Genomic DNA, 18437 nt, shown 5'->3' with positions numbered 1-18437 from the left:
TTTCATAATGAGATGTGGACGTGTGAACCAGAAATGTAGGGATATGTACGTAGATGGACACTAATTGCCCCAGCAAACAGTTTTTCATATCTAGGTATTCTGTTTAGTCAGAATGACACGTGGGCCGAAGCAGTTTCAGCAAAAAAGCTGGCACTTATTAGAACTACCCTGCTCTTGCCAGCTTTTCAATAAAACTGGGCTGGAAGCCCCCGAAAGAACTCCTGCAAATATATAAAGCGAAATGGGTCTCGAATGTCACATATGGAGCGGGGGTTTGTGGTTTTGTTGACACCCAGTTCAATTAGTGGACAACACTTTTCTAAGATTCATATTGTCTGCTTCTATGACTACCTCAACTTATATCTGTCATGCTGAGCTGGCACATATCCAACCTTATAAAAATAGAGCCTGTTCTCCTCTGGCATAGGATCTGGACAAGAGAGAAGACTAAATTAAATAGAGAGATCCTACAGGATAGCCTGAAGCTGTAAGGGGCACAAAGGATTCCATGGGTCAAGTTTGTGAAAGAGTTTATGAAAGACTTCTGCCATCCGGAACATTTTACTGACCCGAACTCGGTCATGCAGATAACTGGAAAAAGTCTAAAAGGATGCGCTCCAATTCCTGGACATGTAAAGATTATCAGGGGAAATCATGAAGCCAAGTGTCCTGCAAGACCAGAGGGTCCTCACTACTTTTAGTTTACAGCCATACTTAATATTTGTACCTGGAGTCTTTGATAGGCTCCTATTAATTAGATTTAGATTTGGGACCATACAGATGTTTCGTTCTCAACAGTTAATAATGTGGCCAAGTGAACTACAATCATGTCCTTGTGATAACCAATCGGGTCAATCCTCACTCCACTTAGTCTTATTTTGTAAATTTTACACTGAGTCAAGAAAGGTCTGGATAGTTACTTTTTTAAAACTGGGTACTGAGGCAATGCTGTCCAGCTTTCATCAAGCTCCAGCTTGTAGAAAATGAACATGTAGCCTGGAGGATAGCCATGTTTTTAAAGCAAGTCCTTCGTCAAAGGAAGAGTATTGTGATTTGAGGAGCGACCTTGGGTAGATGTACTGTCGTTTCTACTATTTTTACTAATATGTAAAAATTAATTTTAAGTCTAAAAATGTTTTCTTTTTAAGGAATGCTGTTTTTTAAACCTTAGCGTAAATTGTGATAATGTTTTGCATTTTACATGTACTTTTGATTGTAAAAAGGCAATCAAAATAAAGCTTTTCTTTACTTGTCTAAATTATTATTAGAAAATGGAAAAATAAATTGTGTAGGAAAGGCATTGCTTGCTCCTCTAGACTGAATCAAGTAATGTGCATAACCCAATCTGAAGGGCGTTAGTGTGAAAAAAACTTAAAACAAAGGGACTCCTTGTCACATCATTGGGTTATAACTGAGTCTGCACTAGGCAAAACTTAAGATGCCTGGCTGGTCCTGCCACAGAGTGTGCCTCAGGGAGCTGTTGTGGGTTCTTGCCTGCAGACAATGCATGTGCTGTCGCTGCGAGGGGTATTGCTTACAATAAGGAGCTTGGAGAATGCCCATTGCTTAACATTCATTGGCTTCATTGTCCGTCTTCTTTGTACCGCCTAATTGACCAGAGCTTAATGAGTGTCCTTTTCTTTCTCTGGAGCATGGACCAAGCACTCATTAATTCCTCTTGATTAGTTTCTGTATGTTGCTCATGCTGTGATTGATGTACTGTTTCTTATTCTCCTCCCACTCCCCCTTGTCTGTGGCACTTCTTTCCCCTCCCACATACCACTTCTCCATGTAGCTTCCTCCCTGCTCCCCTCCTCCCCCACCCCTTCCCCCCCTAACCTCCTCCCCTTATCCCCCTCCCCCTTCTCCATGTAGCTTCCTCCCTGCTCCCCTCCTCCCCCACCCCTTCCCCCTTAACCCCCTTCCCCTGGTCCACTCCTCTTCCATCAACCTCTTCCCGTTGGCGTTACCTGCCTGTACCCACTCCCCCTTTCTTGCCCGTTCTGCCTGAAATAAAAAAAAACTACTACTTGACGTGTTTTTTAATAACTTTAGTTTTAGATATGCTGCTGTACAACAGAGCTAACCGTCATTGGCAAAGCCAGCAGCTCTCGCATAAGCGAGAGCTGTAGGCTTTACCAAGGTTTGTTCTTGTTCTGGTTTGATAGGGCTGAGTACAAAGGTCAATGAATTGTTTCACAGGGTTAAAACCGTGGAAAACATGTAGACTGAATTTATAGCATGACAAAAATACACTTTTAGAGGGGTGAGCAACTGGAAAATAGCCTGTGGCACCTGCTATATTGTTAATGGTTAGGATTCAATTTCTATTTATATAATGCAATGTTTTTCATATTGTGTAATGTTTTATGATCCATAGTAGGTGGTGTAATTGTTATTTCAATATTACATTGCTAACCAGCACACTTCATTCATGGTAACCTAGTTTTCATGCCCGATTACATATTGGCCAGTATCCCACAAGTAATTCTGTTTTGAGCTTGTTCAATAATCTTTGTTTATTCATCTGATGAACTTCATTGTGCACTCTCCACTATCTGTAGATATTCATAATTCCCGCTGTGTAACCATGATAAATTCTATCCCAGTCAACACCAGGTGGTGAAAGTTTGAAACCGGACCCTTATAAAAGGTAGCTTATAGGGTGCCTCCAAATCTATTTTTCCATCACACGTTTGTCACCCCATACACCTTCATGCAGTTCCCTGCTCGATGGTATCCATAATTTATATTGTCTGTTCCTTAAACAAAAGCAAAGTAAAGTCTTTTTTTTCGGTACAGTATGGCATTGGGGTGTTGCTTAATATCATCCGAGGTGGATTGGCTAAAATAATAATTAGCATTTTTTACATTTTACCTGTTGGCGCATACACTGTCAGTTGCGTGAAGAATTGCCAGTTGGCATGGGACTTAGATCCTGCTCACTGCTTAACATTGGTTGGTTTTGTTACTTATGTGCTTGATTCTTATTCATTAACTTATGTGGGATTTAATTCCTCTTTGAGAGGTTGTGCCTGCCCTGGAACACACTCATTACTTGTGTACTTCCACCGCTCCCTTTTAAGCCCCCTCACTCTCCCCCCCCCCCCCCTCCCCCCCATAAAGAAAAAGCTGTCTTTTTCTACGCATGCCCATGCTCCCTCAACCCCTCCTTTTTTTTAATCATGCTGCACAGCATCGTGGATGATCTACAGAATAGCGCCGACCTTTTGGCTTTGCCAATTATTTTAAAGGCGAGACCGATTGGCTTTGACCATGCTTGTTTTGGATCATTATCTATTGTGGTATGTCTTTTCACTAGGCAGGATTGATCATTGATCTCTCAGGCAAATATGTCAATATTCTTTCTTCAAATGTGAGGACCTGTGTTCATATTTGAGACTTCTAAAAGAGTTCTCTCTTCCAAGTGTAGTACTTTAACATTTCTTGTGCACTGTTTGAAGAGAACGTTCATGTATATGTTGAGACTTATTAAGCACCCGCTCATCATACAATTTCTTGGCACTAATAGAAACAGTGCGAGGACCAAGCTAAGTGCTATTTTGCATATTATGGTAAATGATGAGCTTGACTGAACAACTAGGCCTTGAGTTTTCTTGTGAACGTCAGAGAATCATTCAGGAGGCATGAGGCCGGGGCAAACAATTCCAGATTTTAGGGACTTATGAAGAGAACCTAGCGTCCCCTATTTGATTCTGGTTAAATTTAGGGATAGTTTGTGCATTGGATGAGGAACAAAGATTCTGACATGGGACTTAATTATTGTTTGTAGCAATTCAGGACCGGATCGTAAGAGGGCCTTATAAGTAATGCACTAACAACAGGGCAGCCCACTATTCCCCAAGGAACTGGGTATAATCAATAACATAGAAAAATGAACCTTGAGGAGTTATTCCATACAATACTTAATAATTCTTAATTGTCACTTGGAGTGAACTCATAAATTATGCATAGGGGAGACTGGGTTTTATATCAAAACATGTTTTCATTATACCTATAGTAAATTCATTACATGCATATCTCATTCGATTGAGGAACATATAAATCAGTTTGAACACATTTCTTTAAGGCAACATAAAAACTACTGTTGAAATTCAGCCGCTTTTTACAGTAGTATCTACACCATTTGATCATAGGTATGGACAATGCATTCAGTTAGCCATACAACAAAAGTTCATATTGTTCCACTTGTTTAAATTCAAAGACTGTAAACAATCAAAGTGGCGTAGTAGCGTCGACGTTTCGGTCTTTCCAGGTTATTTCACCAAGACCATCCTCAGGACGATTGTTGCACCTACAATCTAACCTCAAAACATAACAAAGTTATACTAATTCTCATTAAAAACCAGGTCGCGTGTACAAAGATAGTCTGCTCACATCAAAACCAAGACCATAACAAATTACTCTAAGTACATCAACAGTGCCACAATCACCAATAAATAGAAACAAAACCTTGGTGCTCTATATCAATTAATTAATACTCACAAGGACACTATGTACATCTCAGAATTTTTCACTTTGTAAAACACACAACCAATGCCAACCATAGTCAATATTCGAAAACCTACCCAGTGCAAAAATCTATTATAACTTCCATCTCGTGGTCTCCTCAAGAGATATTACATCTCAACAACCAAAACGATCCCTCTTACAAAATCTTACACGAAGGACAGTACCAGTGTGATCCGAACCTTAGAAGGTGAACCATTTGATAATGAAAGTAATTTTCTGGTCACAATGGACATAGAGCTTGTATACAAGCATACCTCAAACTGAAGCTCTCTTAGTCATCAATGAAGTCTTGGAGGAGCGACCTCTCCCTCTACAGGTCCCGAGTGATTTCATTGTCAACTGTGCAAGAATTAGCACTTGAACAGAATTACTTCATTTTTAATGGTGATTTCTTTGGCCAAATTAAGGGTGTAGCCATGGGGGCAATTTTTGCCCCTGATATAGCAAATCTTTTTGTTGCAGCTTTTGAAAACAAAGTGATCTACAACAATAACCCCTTTGGGCCCTACATAAAGAAGTACTTGCGATACATAGACGATATCTGTCTAGTATGGAAAGGCCCCATTAATAAACTACTTGAGTTCCATCAATGGCTGAATGAACAAGATAGTAATCTCCAATTCACAATGGAACATAACAATCAGTGCATTCGTTTTTTGGACCTTACTATCTGGAATGATGAAGGGACATTGGCAGTAAGTTTATACACTAAGCCTACATCAAGGAATACACTCCTTAAGTATACCAGCCACCACCCTCGCAACTTGCGCGACAACCTCCCTTTTGGCTAATTTTTGCGGATCCAACGTAATTGTACCAAAAGGCAGGATTATTTTAAAGAGGCCAAGATCTTAGACTAAACTAGTGTTAAGAAATGATCTGTACAGATTGGTCAAGTGGGCACTTAAACGAGCCTGGTATTATGACAGAGTGGCACTGTTGGATACCAAAGAACAGAAGGAGAAGACTTTGGACTCGATTTCCTGTGTAACTACGTTTGGAACGGAGTCCAATTCAATAAAAAAATCATATAAAAAATTGCCATTTAATACAGAAAGTGGAACCACAACTTAAACATCCACGTTTTGCTTTTAAAAGAGCAAGAAATTTGAGAGACCACCTTGTGAGAGCATACAATGAACCTGTACCTATTACATTACAAAGCCAGTGGGGTTTGTCACCTGTTGTTGGCCATTATCCATGTGGCCACTGTGTGGCTTGTGAAACCACCTCTATGATATCTTGTATTCTAAATGAAAAAATGGTTTTTCCATCATCACTCTAATTGTGTCACACGAAATGTGATATACTGTATACAGTATCCTTGCTTTTTATCCTATATAGATAAAACCACTCAGGAAGTAAAGAAACGGATTATGCAGCACCAGTCCCGCATTAGATGTAAGATTCTGACTGCACCTCTCGTAGAACATTATATAGAGAAGTCACATGGTCCGAAGGACATGAAATGGTTTGTTGTGGAGGTGGTAAAAAACTCAAGACGTAGACAAAATGTGGATTGTCTGCTCACATTAAAGGAAAATAAGTGGATTTGTTCTGCTAGAACTGTTGAAAAGGGACTTAATGTGTTCGTGGAATGGCAAACTTTAGCTACCTTGTAAGAATCAACTGCTGCCTTTTTATGGAAAGGATCAGATTTCCCTGGATGATGTCTGTTGACACTGTGTTAATATTATAATGTATTCACATTTATCCCCTTTTTTGAGCCCTAGTCTGTGAATTTTGTAATAGTACATTGGTCCCTCCTTTGTTTGATTAATGTTGACTGATATTCACTGTAATATTGCCCCCTTTAAATCATGGGTGTTCTGCGCTGTTATTCTGATATGAGAACTTCTCCATTGAGGACATGTGCAGGGTTTCTTTTGATGCATTTATTTGTACTTTGGTTTATTTAATTATGTCTTTAAAATTCTCTTAAATTCACCTTCCTTTTAGACTTGGTAATTTGTAATGTTTTACCTTCTTAGATGTGATACCTAACGTGTCTGGACAACTTTCACCATTTAAATATGGCCGACTTGTTTTCTCTATATTTATTACTTAAATGCGCGTGAGGTCAAAGGTAGCGCATTATGTGTTTAGAGTCTTGCATTGAAAAGTCGCGTACCGCGGACGCGATGTTGGTGATGCAGTAATTGGGTTACTCGGAGCTGTGATTGATCTTACAAGCTGCCTCAAAGTAAGTGCTGTGTGTATACTCCGCGTAAATTCCCCGTGTAATATGTTTAGTTTACTCTCTGCGTTTGCTTAGGTCACGAGGGTTTGCTAATAGCGGTTTATACCCTTTTCTCTCACTGTTGACTACACAGATTAGAGGACACCGTTCTAGAAAAGTTCCACCAATAACAGTGGGGACTGTTTTGGTTGTTGAGAGGTAAGATCTCTTGAGGAGACCACGAGATGGAAGTTATAATAGATTTTTGCACTGGGTATTTTTTCTAATATTGACTGATTTGCATTGGTTGTGTGTTTTACAGGATGAAAAGTTCTGAGATGTACATAGTGTCATTGAGAGTATTAATTGATATAGAGCACCGAGATTTTGTTTCTGTTTATTGGTGATTGTGGCACTTTTGGTGTACTTAGAGTAATTTGTTATGGTCTTGATTTTGATGTGAGCAGACTATCTTTGTACACGCGAGCTGGTTTTTAATGAGAATTAGTATAACTTTATTGTTATGTTTTGATGTTAGATTGTGGGTGCAACAACAATCGTCCTGAGGATGGTCTTGGTGAAATAACCTCGAAAGACCGAAATGTCGACGCTACTACGCCACTTTGATTGTTTACAGTCTTTGAATGAATTTAAACAAGTGGAACAATATGAACTTTTGTTGTATGGCTATCTGAATGCATTGTCCATACCTATGATCAAATGGTGTAGATACTACTGTAAAAAGCGGCTGAATTTCAACAGTAGTTTTTATGTTGCCTTAAAGAAATGTGTTCAAACTGATTTATATGTTCCTCAATCGAATGACATATGAATGTAATGAATTTACTATAAGTATCATTATTTTTTTTTATATAAAACCCAGTCTCCCGTATGCATAACTTATGAGTTCACTCCAAGTGACAATTAATAAGTATTGTATGGAATAGCTCTTATAAGTAATGCAGCACACTTAATATATGATCCTTTGAGGGAGAGCCAATCAAGGTCTCGAAATAGGGGTGTAATGTGACCTTTCCTAGTTTGGTTAAAGATCAGTTTGGCTGCACGATACTAATTATCTGAATATTCTGATGTCTGTGTAATTGGTTTTTAGACACAGGTTCAAATAAATTGGCATAGTCCAGTCTGGAAGTTATTAAAGCCAAGATCACCATGATTAAGGCAAGTAAGGAAACTGGTTGAGTTCACTGATCCGATCTGGGGTTTCAAAGAGAGCGGACTTTCCATGCTAACACCGAGGCAACCTGTTTGGTTTTTTTTTTTGTTTGTTTTTTTACACCCATCTCTGAATGCCAAGTGAGAGGATTTCATGTCGTGTTTTTAAAAAATTTTTTTTATTCAAAATGATAATTTATATATTTTTTTGCTTTTAGTTTTAAGAAATTGCTGCCCACCCAGTCCCAGATTAAGTTATTGAAAATGTCTCTGATATGGAAAAAAACTGAGTTTGAAGAGAATCAGAGAATCGTCTTCATAGTTATAAATTCTGCAATTCATGTCATCTTGAGCCTGGAAGAGGGGTCTAATATAGATATTGAACAATGTGGTGATAGGAAGGAGCCCTGGGGGGCCCAACTCTTCAGCTGGGTCACTGAGGTCTCCAAGGTACTGAGTATGATCTTTCAAGACAAATCTCATCCATCCAAGAGCAGGACACTGTGGTCCAGCAACCTATGCACATCCACCAGCAACAAGTGGTTATCTGTGTTCAAGGCTGCTGGGAGATTTAACAAGACTAGAACAGAAATCGGACCTTTGTCAGCCCTTATGCCTGTCCTCTAATACCGATAACACTACTCAGTACAGTGTAATGGCTGAACCCCAACTTGATGCATGTTTAAACAAGCATTGGCATAGCCAATAGGTCTCTTCTTTAGGAAATTATACGTGTTTAGCCATGCAACACTTGATGTTGTTGCACCAAGGATATTGTGCTGGATAACTAAACGCGTATAAGGTCCCAAAGGCGAGACATATTGGCTATGCCAATGCTTGTTTGATGAAGGCTTTACAGCGAAAAGCTTTAACAATGAAACCTGCACCACGATGTTGGTGATACACCCGTCTTTACTCCGAATCGTTCACTTACTGTAAAAGGCTTCACAACCCATGTCACTAAAACAAAATTCATTGTTGTAGTTAACACTAGTCTTCACCACGAAAATACTGCATGGCTGCACTTTCTGAGTGTAGAAGCACTATAAGGCTTTGCCATCAGAAATCTGTATATATTTCATGCTGGATATCTTATAAAACCTATATAATACCGATATTGAAATGCTCAGTTAATTCAGGGTATTGCTTTGCATTTTGGTACTCTTAGTCCGATGTACCGCATGACACGTACCAGAAAGCAAAGAAGCCTATTTTGAATAGGCCCAGAGGAACTGTAAATTATACTGACACAATTTTATACATTTTGTGCTTCACTTGTAATGCATTCGTGGCATGATTTTTTTTGTATAGCAGGAAAAGCTAATGCAAGCTTGGTGTATTCTTAGCCAGTAGGTGTGCTCAAACGTTTTTACATTGTTTTGGGGTTTACCACAAGGCTGAGGGAGCCTTCTCTGCTGGCAGTAATATTATATAGTTGGCTACGCTGATGTCATGTTTTCATTCTGTGAGAAATTGCATGGAGAGATCTTATATGAATATAGTGGGATATGTAGTGTCAATAAATGCCGTCTGGCAAAATTAACGGTTATTTGCATTTTCATTAAATTCTGGAATGCAGCTTGTCAGTGTGCTATTTCCTCCCTCCCAACTTCCTGACAAGTCCCTGGCACAGCCTAGCGATATGTCGGCTGTAGCCCCCAGCACCACATATCAGCATTTACGTTCTGTGCTGTCTAGAAGGGTATCGTGGCCTCCAGCTGTCTCCCGGGGTGTATGAGAGGAATAGAGAATTACCAACAACTATCTGAAAATCATGCAGTTTGAAATCTACTGTAGAGCAGTTCATGCCCTGGAACTCAATCGCCACTGGATCGCCCGCCCCTCCTCCTAGGACTGAAATGTTGCAAGTACAACAACAAACATAAAATAGGACACCGGTCCGTGCTCAAACATGAAGCGCGGTGCCAGAGTATATCAAACTTATGTGCGCAGTGCACTGCTTAGGGCTTCGAATGACACAAGCTCGCAGTTGATGAGTGAAGTGCAATGAGCGAAGGATAGGAGAGGAGCAGCTTCTGCCAGGGCTGTGAGTTTCTGCAGTTTTTTTTTAGAAATGCGCTTCCTAAAGTCAGCCCTCCCACCCAGAATCTGATTTCACACCATCACATTCTTGGACCCTCCCCATGCAGCCTGCACTACGACAAAGTTTACTGAAGTGCAGCCGCTACATCCTAAGGGCTTTCTTTTCACGGTAAAGCAAGCTGTGCTTGTAAGTGAGCGCGGTTTGTGTATCCCACAGTCACGCAGACTGGATATCTGTGTACACAACACATGTAGTATGACGCTGCAGTTTTCAAACCAAGTCCTTCACGGTCTTACAGCTTATATAAACCACAAAGCGACGCAGCTGTGAAAGTGATAGCGATCGCGCTAAGCAGCAGCTGTTTTCAAGCACACTTGTGCTTGTGGCACCATCCGCCCTGCGGGAGCGAGCAACAGCCAATTAGCATGCGCGCCGCTGCTGGCTCCCGCAAGGTGGATGCCGCCACAAGCACCAGTGTGCTTGAAAATGAGCAGAGCGATGGCTAAAGGCCCTGCTATGCAGGGCATGCGCAGCGTAGGCGAGACCTAAACATTGAAGTTTTCAAGATGAGTGCGCAGGGCCTGTGCCATGTGAGCTAAGAGTTTGGCAGGAAAAGGCAACCAGGAAATAGGTTGATAGTTTTTCAAACGTTGGGGATCTTCACCATGTTTTTTATAAAGAGGTGTTACAACTGCCTCTTTAAAGGATTTCAGAACTCTTCCTTGTGAGGACGAGGTATTTAATGACGAGAAATATGCTCCAAAAATTAGAGAACCGGACTTCAATTAAGGGCTCTTCCTCAAAGGTAGGAAAGCCAAGAAAATTAAAGAATTCCTGTCCGATGAATATTTTGATTGCTCCCTATTTCTAAGTTGGATGCTACCGTTGATAGTTTTTATTTTGTCACTAAAATGTGTATAACCTATTACAGATTTCTTGAGTGGGGCAGTGATCGGGGACAGTATCTGGCTTAAAAAATTCAGTCACAATACTTGTATTAGCTGTATGCGTTTGTCTCCTAGGTTCAGAATGATTACCATACCTGAATTCTATGAAGGAAAGAATGTTCTCATTACTGGAGCAACTGGTTTCATGGGGAAGGTGCTTTTGGAGAAACTGCTACGATCATGCCCCAAGGTAAAAGCTGTTTATGTGCTGGTGAGACCAAAAGATGATCAGAAGCCTCACGAAAGAGTGGTTGAAATGATCAACTGTAAGGTAAGCATTTAAAATTGCTTTGTGCAGTGTGCCACTAAAATATGTTTGGCTTTACCAATCTTACATTCCAGGCTGCAGCAGAATTCTACATTTGCCATTAAAACGACCTCAGTTAAGATGTGTTATATTATTCTAAAAAATTTCTCATCCTAGGAATTCATTGTATTGTATTCTGAACGAAATGGAATATGCAGTTTTAAGTCAAATCTGAAAAATACAAATTATATCTTGTATTGCATTCGTTGTGTAAAGTACATTTCAGGAAACTAACTGCCCAGTTTTTTAAATTTCTTTAAAAAACAAGTCATAATAGAATTCCAATTTTTATGTACAAGAGCCCCGGTGTAGATCGTATTTTGCATATATTCTTATAAGTAAATCCTTAGTTTCATAAAGCCAACAGCTTGTCTCTGCCTTACATAAAAGCAAATGAGCATCTCGATTAATTTCTCTAACAAGCAAATTATGCAAAAAAAGAGGGATAAGTATCAGGATGTTAGGCAAACTATAAATCATCCTCTCTATGTACAGGCATCTCTAGACCGCAAACCTATCTAGAGAGCAGCTGAACAATGGCATGTGTAGACTGTGCACTGTTAGAGCTTTTTTACCTGTTGCTTATACCATTTCTCCTGGGAGTGGACCCTTGCTTGATAACATAGAATAACTCACTCATGTGACTCCTCCAATGTACCCCAACCTGGAGAACTGTAGTAACCTTAACCAGCGTTAATGCTAGCTATCTAGAAGGATGCTCTGCAGTAACACTTAGTCTTGGTAATTAGCAAGAGATGCAATAAACTTAAACCCCTACCATCAGGGTCCCCCCCCATTAAAAAAAAAAAAAAAAAAAAAAAAATCATCGTCCCTCTCTACAGGGACTGTTTGTTTACCATACCTGGCTCCAGGGAAACCTGTATTTAGTTTATATCACTGCTGTGTTAGAAAATGTGTACCTTTGTATCACAATGCTGCTTTCATTGTATGCGCAGTGTTTTGTTATTCAAAATCGGCATTTGTTTTTTTCACTGTGGTAGACTTAGATGATCAAATCTCTGCCCATTGATAACATTTTCTAATTCTCTGATGCTGTCAAGCGGAATAACGTTCAAGTTGGCAAGATGGAGCAAATCACAAGTAACTAGTAGTACATTTACCTACTTAAAGACAGAATTCATTTCCACATTCCCTATCAAGTGCTGGACGTTTGTTGTCTTTTGACCAACCAATTTATTATAGTAATATATTTATTTTTCTGTTTCAGTTGTTTGACAGATTGAGAGCAGAGCACCCAGACTGCGCAGAAAAGGTCATTGCAATAAGCAGTGAACTGACACAACCCCAGCTGGACCTGAGCTTGGAAGACCAAGATACACTTATAAATTGTATTGATATTGTATTCCACTGTGCGGCTACAGTCCGATTTAATGAGTCTCTCCGGTGAGTGCTGGCATTCTGTTTCGAAAATCCCTTCACTCTTAGTTTATTGGTACATGTTTTCACTGTAGTGAATCTATTTGTAACTTTTTTTCTGATGACGTACCAGTTTAAGCACCACGATAAAGCACGTGCAACAAACTGGCCTCGGTGCAAAAGACACCGTAGTGTCTGCAACATTGGGAAGCTATGTGGTTCTGAACTACACTAAAGGGCTGCTAACCAACTCTGCGTCCTAAGGAAACCCAACCACTGCACTATTATACCTCGGCCACACTAACTCATGCCCTAGCTACCTACTCCACCATGGCGTGGTTCATTCTAGGAATTCTTATCTACTTTCCCACACTGTTTTCTTTCTCGGCACACTAACCAGCGCGCTTCACTGGTTTTTCAGGCTATTGACCCAATAGGGTTGTTTTGTAACCCACTACTGGGTTCCGTACATGTAGCTGTAAAGACAGCTTTTTACTCTTAAAAATGATTGCAAAAATGTTTACATTTTTGTGCGAGTAAGGTGACGGCCAACACCTCCATCTTATCTGGATTGATTTTCAGAGAGTTGGCAGTCATCCAATTAACAATGTATTTGAGGATATTCTGAACTCTTGTATGGGCTAAAGGGGAGTTATCGATCTGGATAATAATTTGGGTATCGTCCGCGTAATTATATAATTGACACTCCATCTGATTCAGTGCCAGTAACAATGGTTGAAGGTATGCATTGAACAGGAGGGGTGACAACGCGGATCCCTGTAGGACTCCACCTGGAAGTGTGCCCGGCCTAGATATGAAAACATTCCTCAAGGATTTACACATCAAACACGAGAACTCCACTCCTCTGACCCAAAGCCAACGGCTTAGCGGAAAGGACCAACCACATGAATCAAAGAGCATATTCTGCTGGCGATGTCCAACGGGTTTAATATTGATGATTCCCTCAGAAATTGCTTATGGACCTACCACACAGTTCCTAATCTCGTCAGCGGAATCTCCCCTTTCGTGGCATTAAGGGGAAGAGAACCTGGCACTAAATTGAACACACTCTGGCTAGAAGGGAGAAAAGCATTGGAAAACAACACCGAGGAGAGCCAACAAAAAGTCCATCAGCACCAAGCCAATTACAAAAATTGGTATGACCGGAAACATGGAGTGAAGGATTTAAACCTCAAAGTTAACAACCCAGTTGTAGTAAAGAAACACACTCCTCCTCAGATTGGACAGAGCAAATCTTTTCCTCCTCTGAACGTAAGGAAAACTAGGAAAAATGTGGTGCAGCTGGACGATGGTCATACTTGGAGCGGGGGAAAGGCTTGCGACGAACAGTTAAATATAGACCATTTCCATATTTCGTTGTTAGCCTTGCTTCTATTCCACTCATGTTACATTTTTCCTTTCCTTGTTATTCTATGGCATTGTTGTTAGTCTTGTCATGACCACTTAGCTAATATTTCTATCATTGTCGTTACTTTATCCCTAGGGATGAAGGTGTGTTGTACCTTCCATCTTCTCCTCCCCTTGGTACCTTCCGTCCATCCCCCCCCTTCCTCCTTACCAGTTAGTATGCCCGGGAGTTCAGGTTAGAATGTTGGCGACTCGGGCATTCTCGAGAGTGGATGACTAGAATAAACTACACTCAACAACTTCTCCTGTTTCTGAGTGAATTATTCTTCGACTTACAACAGTCTAGCTGCTTTCCTTAACATTTAGTAAAATGCATTATCATGAATGACTACATTAAGGAGCTTTTAAGCTGTCTTCATGATTGCCATCTCCTCATACTCCATTGCATGTTTCTCAGTGGTGATCCCCTCCACTACCAGGTTCTCAGCCTCATTATTTTGGTCTGTTGTGCTGATACTGAAGCAGGGTTGGGATAGAAATTGGGCAAGAAATCATTTTCTGAGAATGAAGTTTAATAAACTGTAATGGATTTGCTAGAATGGAATGTAAAACTACGAATCGTACAATAACATGAAATACATTTTACCCTATTGCTTTCCAGCAAATCGGTTACACGTTCTTTGATTACGATCCAAGAAGCCCTTTATAGCTATTTAGTGTGACAGAAGTCCATATCTGCCCTCTATTGTCTAAATCGGTTGACTGCAAACTAAGAATACTGCATGTGTATCTTTCCACTTACCAATGGATTTAGTTGTTATTTTGCTACATTGACCACAAGGTATGGACACCTTTTACGTATTCCCCTGCTGACAATAAATCAAAGTACAAAGATTGCATGCTATATATTAGTTGTCCTGTTGTGGTGTTGAAAAAAAAAGTAAAAATCCTACGAGTATAGGAGCCATTTTGCAGTTAGTTTAGTGGGGGCTTGGCAGGCATCTGTTCATACTTGTGTTTTCTTTCATAGTCCCAAGAACCATGCAACTAGAGTAAGGGCTCTGGTTTAATCTGCACCAATATTGGTATGTCTGTACTACTCCTGTTGACCCCTATAGAGCAAATAAAGTAGCTAAACTTTATTGTAATGGCATATATCTTACGTCACCTGTCAGGAGGCTTGCACATTGCAAAGGTGAGGTGATGGGAGCTGTGTTTGCCAACTTTACAAAGCTTCCCCTGTCCTCCCCAAGATGGTTCAGTTTTTATGGATAAACTTCAGCAGGATCCATGGGGACTAAATGGCAGATATTAAGGTGAGGCAATTTTAAGCAATGTTCTCTCTTGGTTTTGATATGCTTTCCCGAGGCCACATGAGTTATTCAGGTTTTTATTATGTCCTTAAGTATTTATCAGAAGTTTACAAGTGATTTGCACAGAATCACATGATGATCAGTCGCATCCCAAGGCTGGAAATAAAACACAGGTCTCCCAAGGTCAAAATCTGTTGCTAATCCATTAGTCTGCATTCTTTCTTTAAAGACCGCGGTTTCCAATACCAGCTCTCTTTTCTCTTTTTATTCGTAAAACTGTCTTTGTATGAATCTCTTTGGAACCTATTTTAGTTATTTGTATATTTGTGAAAACATGTAAATTGTATTTTTAATGTTCCTTTTATGGTTTTTGTGGTATATAAAAGATGTTCTTGTGTCATAATATATTTCATGTAGTTTTATTCATAGATGGTTACAGGTTCAGTTCTTAAGGTAATTAATAAGAGACCCCATCAGGAGTGACCTCCTTGTCACTCAGCCTGCCTGCAACTGTCAGTAGGCTTAAGCATTCACTACAACATTCTATGATGTCACTAGGAATTATTACATTGACATCAACAGAGCAACAAGGAAATGCATAGTTAAGAGAAAGGGACAAAGTCCCTGTACAACAGTTTTCTTTTGTGAAAAAACGAATAAAGAAATTTATATATATATAATAACAGCTAGGGACTCTTCTCATCTGGCTGCTCTTTGAAATGGGGATTGAGGTAGCTTTACGTTGCTCTTCATAACTCTGTGTTACAGGATACATCCAGATGCTTCTGAGAGAATTTTAGATCTTCCTTTCTCTGGTAACCATCTTTTTGGATTACATGTGGTGGGCTACACTCAGTGCTTGAAGCCGGAGCTAGAGACCTTTTTAAGGCACTGTATTTGGAAGAGTGGTACAGAAGATACCAGCACTGGCATTAACGGCTGTTTTCACAGCAGAGGTTTCAAACACCTCATTGGTCCGAGCAGCACCAACGACCTCAAAAGCCGCTGTTCCAACTTTGTAAAGCTGCTAAGGAGAGAAGATGTAAATGTAAATGTAGTAGTATTTGTAAAGCGCCCGAATCGACCCCCGAAGGGGTATCTCAGGCGCTTGTACACATACTGCTGTGGAACCCTTCCTGGCTTTTCCCTGTGAGATGCCCACTCCTGGGCACCCCCAAGGTGAAGCCAGGCATCCTAGCGTTGTTGGGGCCGTTGTGGAGATTAAGAAAGCTATTGCCAAGAGTTGCAGAGTGGGACCCATGATTAGAATAGGCACAGAGGCGAGAATGATCAGGTCCGAGGAAATTGATCCCAAGACCCGCCGAGGTGGGAATTGAACCCTGGTCCCGGGCTAGACCTCTGCATCAGGGTCTGCCGCTCTAATCATTGACGTTACAAAACGGGGTGGTGATGGACGGAGCATCTGAACCAATCAAACACTCACACCCAGTCAAAAGATCTGGGTTTGATCCATCACCGTTCTTTAGCCCACTCTGCCACCCCAGTTTAGACGTGGCTATATGCAAATCAGTCTGAACCTGTGCCTCATGGGAACAGTCCAGCCCGAACTGCCAAGCCATGTCTTCCCTGGACCGTAAACAAGCCTCCGAGGACCGGCCTCTGGCATTCCAGCCGTCTTCAGCCCGGCTTGCCTGAATCCAGTGGCAAAGTGAGCAAGGGACTCACGTCTGAGCATACCCTGCCAATCAATCAATCAGGTCATTTATAGAGCGCACTACTCACCCGTAGGGTCTCAAGGCGCTAGGTGGGGGGGGGGGGGGGGGGTGCCGTTACTGCTCGAACAGCCAGGTCTTGAGCTTCTTCCTGAAGGAGAGGTGGTCTTGGGTCAGGCGCAGGTCGGTCGGGAGTGAGTTCCAGGTCTTGGCGGCCAGGTAGGAGAAGGACCTTCCTCCTGTTGTCGCTCTTCGGATGCGGGGGACGGCGGCGAGGGCGTGGCTGGTTGATCTGAGGTGGCGCTTGGGAGTGTAGAAGTTGATTCGGTTGTTGAGGTAGCTCGGGCCTTGGTCGTGTAGGGCTTTGTGCGCGTGGGTGAGGAGACGGAAGGTGATTCTTTTGTTGACGGGGAGCCAGTGCAGGTCTCTCAGATGTCCGGAGATGTGGCTGTTTCGTGGGATGTCGAGGATGAGTCTGGCTGAGGCGTTCTGGATCCGCTGGAGTCTCTTCTGGAGCTTGGCGGTGGTTCCGGCGTAGAGGGCGTTGCCGTAGTCCAGTCGGCTAGTGACGAGGGCCTGGGTGACAGTCTTCCTGGTCTCGGTGGGGATCCACCAGAAGATCTTCCGTAGCATGCGTAGGATGTTGAAGCATGACGAGGAGACGGCGTTGACTTGTCTGGTCATGGAGAGGGAGGAGTCCAGGATGTAGCCCAGGTTGCGTGCGTGGTCCGTCGGTTTGGGTGCGGTGCCCAGGGCGGGGGGCCACCAGGAGTCGTCCCAGGCGGAGGGCAAGGAGCCCAGGATGAGGACCTCCGTCTTGTCTGAGTTCAGTTTCAGGCGGCTGGTCGTCATCCATTCGGCTACGTCTCTCATCCCTTCGTGTAGGTTGGCTCTGGCGGTGGCGGGGTCGTTGGTCAGGGAGAGGATCAGCTGGGTGTCGTCGGCGTAGGAGATTATGTTGAGGTTGTGTTGGCGTGCGATGGCCACACTTATGGCGGCCAAAAGCGGTACAAAAATCATTGAGCCACACTTCTCCAGTGATGCAGAGAATAGCACATAACCATAGCACCGCCTCCCCTTCTGCTCACAACTTCTCAATCTTCCATTCATCACATTAGTAGGAGAGGGAAAAACCTAAACAAATATCTGGAAACGTGAATTATCTAGCAATAGACAGGTGAGTCTTAAATATTGTGCAAATTGGTAATTTCCTACAGATTTCTTAATCTCCATTGGCTATTCCTTCCAAAAAGTCTGTCCAGTACCATAAAACGTTACTTCAACCAGAGGTCCGCACTCTTCTAAGCAAAAGAGTTGAGGAAATGGTCCCTCAATTCGAAAAAGTAAAGGGAATATATTCCTGTTACTTTCTGGTTAGTTTAGAAAGCACCAAGCAGAACTACAGGGCTATGCTCTGTTTATAGAATATGAAAAAATGCCAAGAAAGGTTACATATTAGATGACAATCAAGTCTTCATCAGTTTTACCCCAAAACTCCATTAAGTGGATTCGTTTTGTGT

General features: G+C 41.6%; 1 protein-coding gene across 5 annotated transcripts in view; it reads left to right on the top strand.

Moving 5' to 3' along the window:
- Positions 1-18437, top strand: part of FAR1 (fatty acyl-CoA reductase 1) — a 564623-nt gene that overhangs the window by 128550 nt on the left and 417636 nt on the right. For 4 of the 5 annotated variants that reach the window (XM_078680901.1, XM_078680904.1, XM_078680905.1 and 1 more), the window contains exons 2-3: positions 10955-11150; positions 12415-12590. In XM_078680901.1, the coding sequence (XP_078537027.1) occupies positions 10962-11150; positions 12415-12590 (365 nt within the window). In that variant the 5' untranslated portion in view covers positions 10955-10961. Of the gene's footprint in view, positions 1-10937; positions 11151-12414; positions 12591-18437 lie in introns of those variants that run through there. The other variant, XM_078680900.1, reaches the window with a different exon arrangement.

Source organism: Lissotriton helveticus, chromosome 3_1 (genome assembly GCF_964261635.1).
Source record: "Lissotriton helveticus chromosome 3_1, aLisHel1.1, whole genome shotgun sequence".
Lineage (NCBI taxonomy): Eukaryota > Metazoa > Chordata > Amphibia > Caudata > Salamandridae > Lissotriton > Lissotriton helveticus.
This window is presented reverse-complemented; position numbering and strand designations above follow the sequence as displayed.